Here is a 1,391-nt window from a genome sequence, read left to right as displayed (position 1 = left end):
GAGCCAGGTCAGTGTGTGTGTGTGTGTGAGCCAGGTCAGTGTGTGTGTGAGAGTGTGTGTGTGTGTGTGTGTGTGTGTGTGTGAGCCAGGTCAGTGTGTGTGTGAGAGTGTGTGTGTGTGAGTGTGTGTGTGTGTGAGCCAGGTGAGAGTGTGTGTGTGTGTGTGTGTGTGTGTGTGTGTGTGTGTGTGTGTGAGTGTGTGTGTGACCTCAGTTCTGTATATAATAAAGTGATGATTGCTGATGAAGAACTGATCAGGATTATTGATCGTCATTTCAGTGAATGTTTGATCTTTAAAATTTGCCTCAAAGTCCTGGAAAGTCCTAGGAATGAATGATTGGAGCTGTGTGCAGCTGATGTCTCGCTGTCCCCGCTGTCCCCGCTGTCCCCGCTGTCTCCGCTGTGTGCAGATCCAGCAGTGGGAGCAGAACCTGGAGAAGCTGAACCTGGATCTGTTCCGGCTGCGCTGCTACCTGTCCAGCCTGCAGGGCGGCGAGCTCCCGAACCCCAAGAGCCTCCTCGCCGTCGCCAGCCGGCCCTCCAAGAGCTCGCTGGGACGCCTGGGGGTCTTCTCCGTGTCCTCCTTCCACGCTCTGGTAACGGCGGCCTCCGATGGGATACACGGCGTCCATCTTTCTGTCTCTGATGTCTCTGACGGTGCACGTGTGGTCTGTCCTCAGGTGTGCAGCAGAGACGAGGGGACGCTGAGGCGGCGCTGTCGCTCGCTGTCCACGGGAGGCGGCAGGAGGAGGAGGGGCCTGCCGTCCTCTCTGAGGACTCTGGACGGACTCAAGAGACGCAGCGGGGACAACGGACACTCCACGTCCCAGGTAAGACATCGCACCCGACAACTGAGGACACACAGGACCGAGGGGGTTCACGGGGACATTTGAGACGAGGACGCAGACGTCGTGTTTTCAGGTTCTCGGTTCATCATCTGGAGGACTGAAGAGGTCAAAGGTCGTTGCGACTGCGACCTCACCCCTCCTAAACCTGATGTCTCAAGGGGACGTCTCCAAACTTTATTGATACGAACATGCAGCCCAAACTGAACCATCGCAGCTTTTAATTCGGATTCCCTCTGAGAGTGAAACCGGTGTGACCCGGCCGGCTCCGCGCGTCACTACCTTCTTTTAATAACCGAAACAAAGAAGGACACGTTTCCTTTAACGTAGATCACTTTCACCGAGAAATGCTGCTCCTCCTCTCCGCTCCTCCTCTCTGCTCCTCCTCCTCTCTTCTCTTCTCTGCTCCTCCTCTCTCCTCCTCTCTGATCCTCTCTCCTCCTCTCCTCTCCTCTCTCCTCCTCTCTGCTCCTCCTCCTCTCTCCTCCTCTCTGCTCCTCTTCTCCTCTCTTCTCTTCTCTGCTCCTCCTCTCTCCTCCTCTCTGAT

General features: G+C 56.0%; 1 protein-coding gene across 1 annotated transcript; it reads left to right on the top strand.

Annotated features, from left to right (window-relative positions):
- Positions 1–279: 279 nt before the first annotated feature.
- Positions 280–1,256, top strand: LOC121939798 (rho guanine nucleotide exchange factor TIAM2-like). Its single transcript, XM_042482747.1, has 2 exons — positions 280–595; positions 680–1,256. Exons 1-2 carry the CDS (start codon positions 329–331, stop codon positions 890–892), a joined length of 480 nt encoding a protein of 159 aa, XP_042338681.1. The 5' UTR covers positions 280–328; the 3' UTR covers positions 893–1,256.
- The last annotated feature ends 135 nt before the right edge of the window (positions 1,257–1,391 follow it).

Source organism: Plectropomus leopardus, unplaced genomic scaffold (assembly GCF_008729295.1).
Source record: "Plectropomus leopardus isolate mb unplaced genomic scaffold, YSFRI_Pleo_2.0 unplaced_scaffold6097, whole genome shotgun sequence".
NCBI classification, from domain to species: Eukaryota; Metazoa; Chordata; class Actinopteri; order Perciformes; family Serranidae; genus Plectropomus; species Plectropomus leopardus.
Note: the sequence above shows the minus strand (reverse complement) of the source record. Positions and strands in the feature narration are given on the sequence as shown.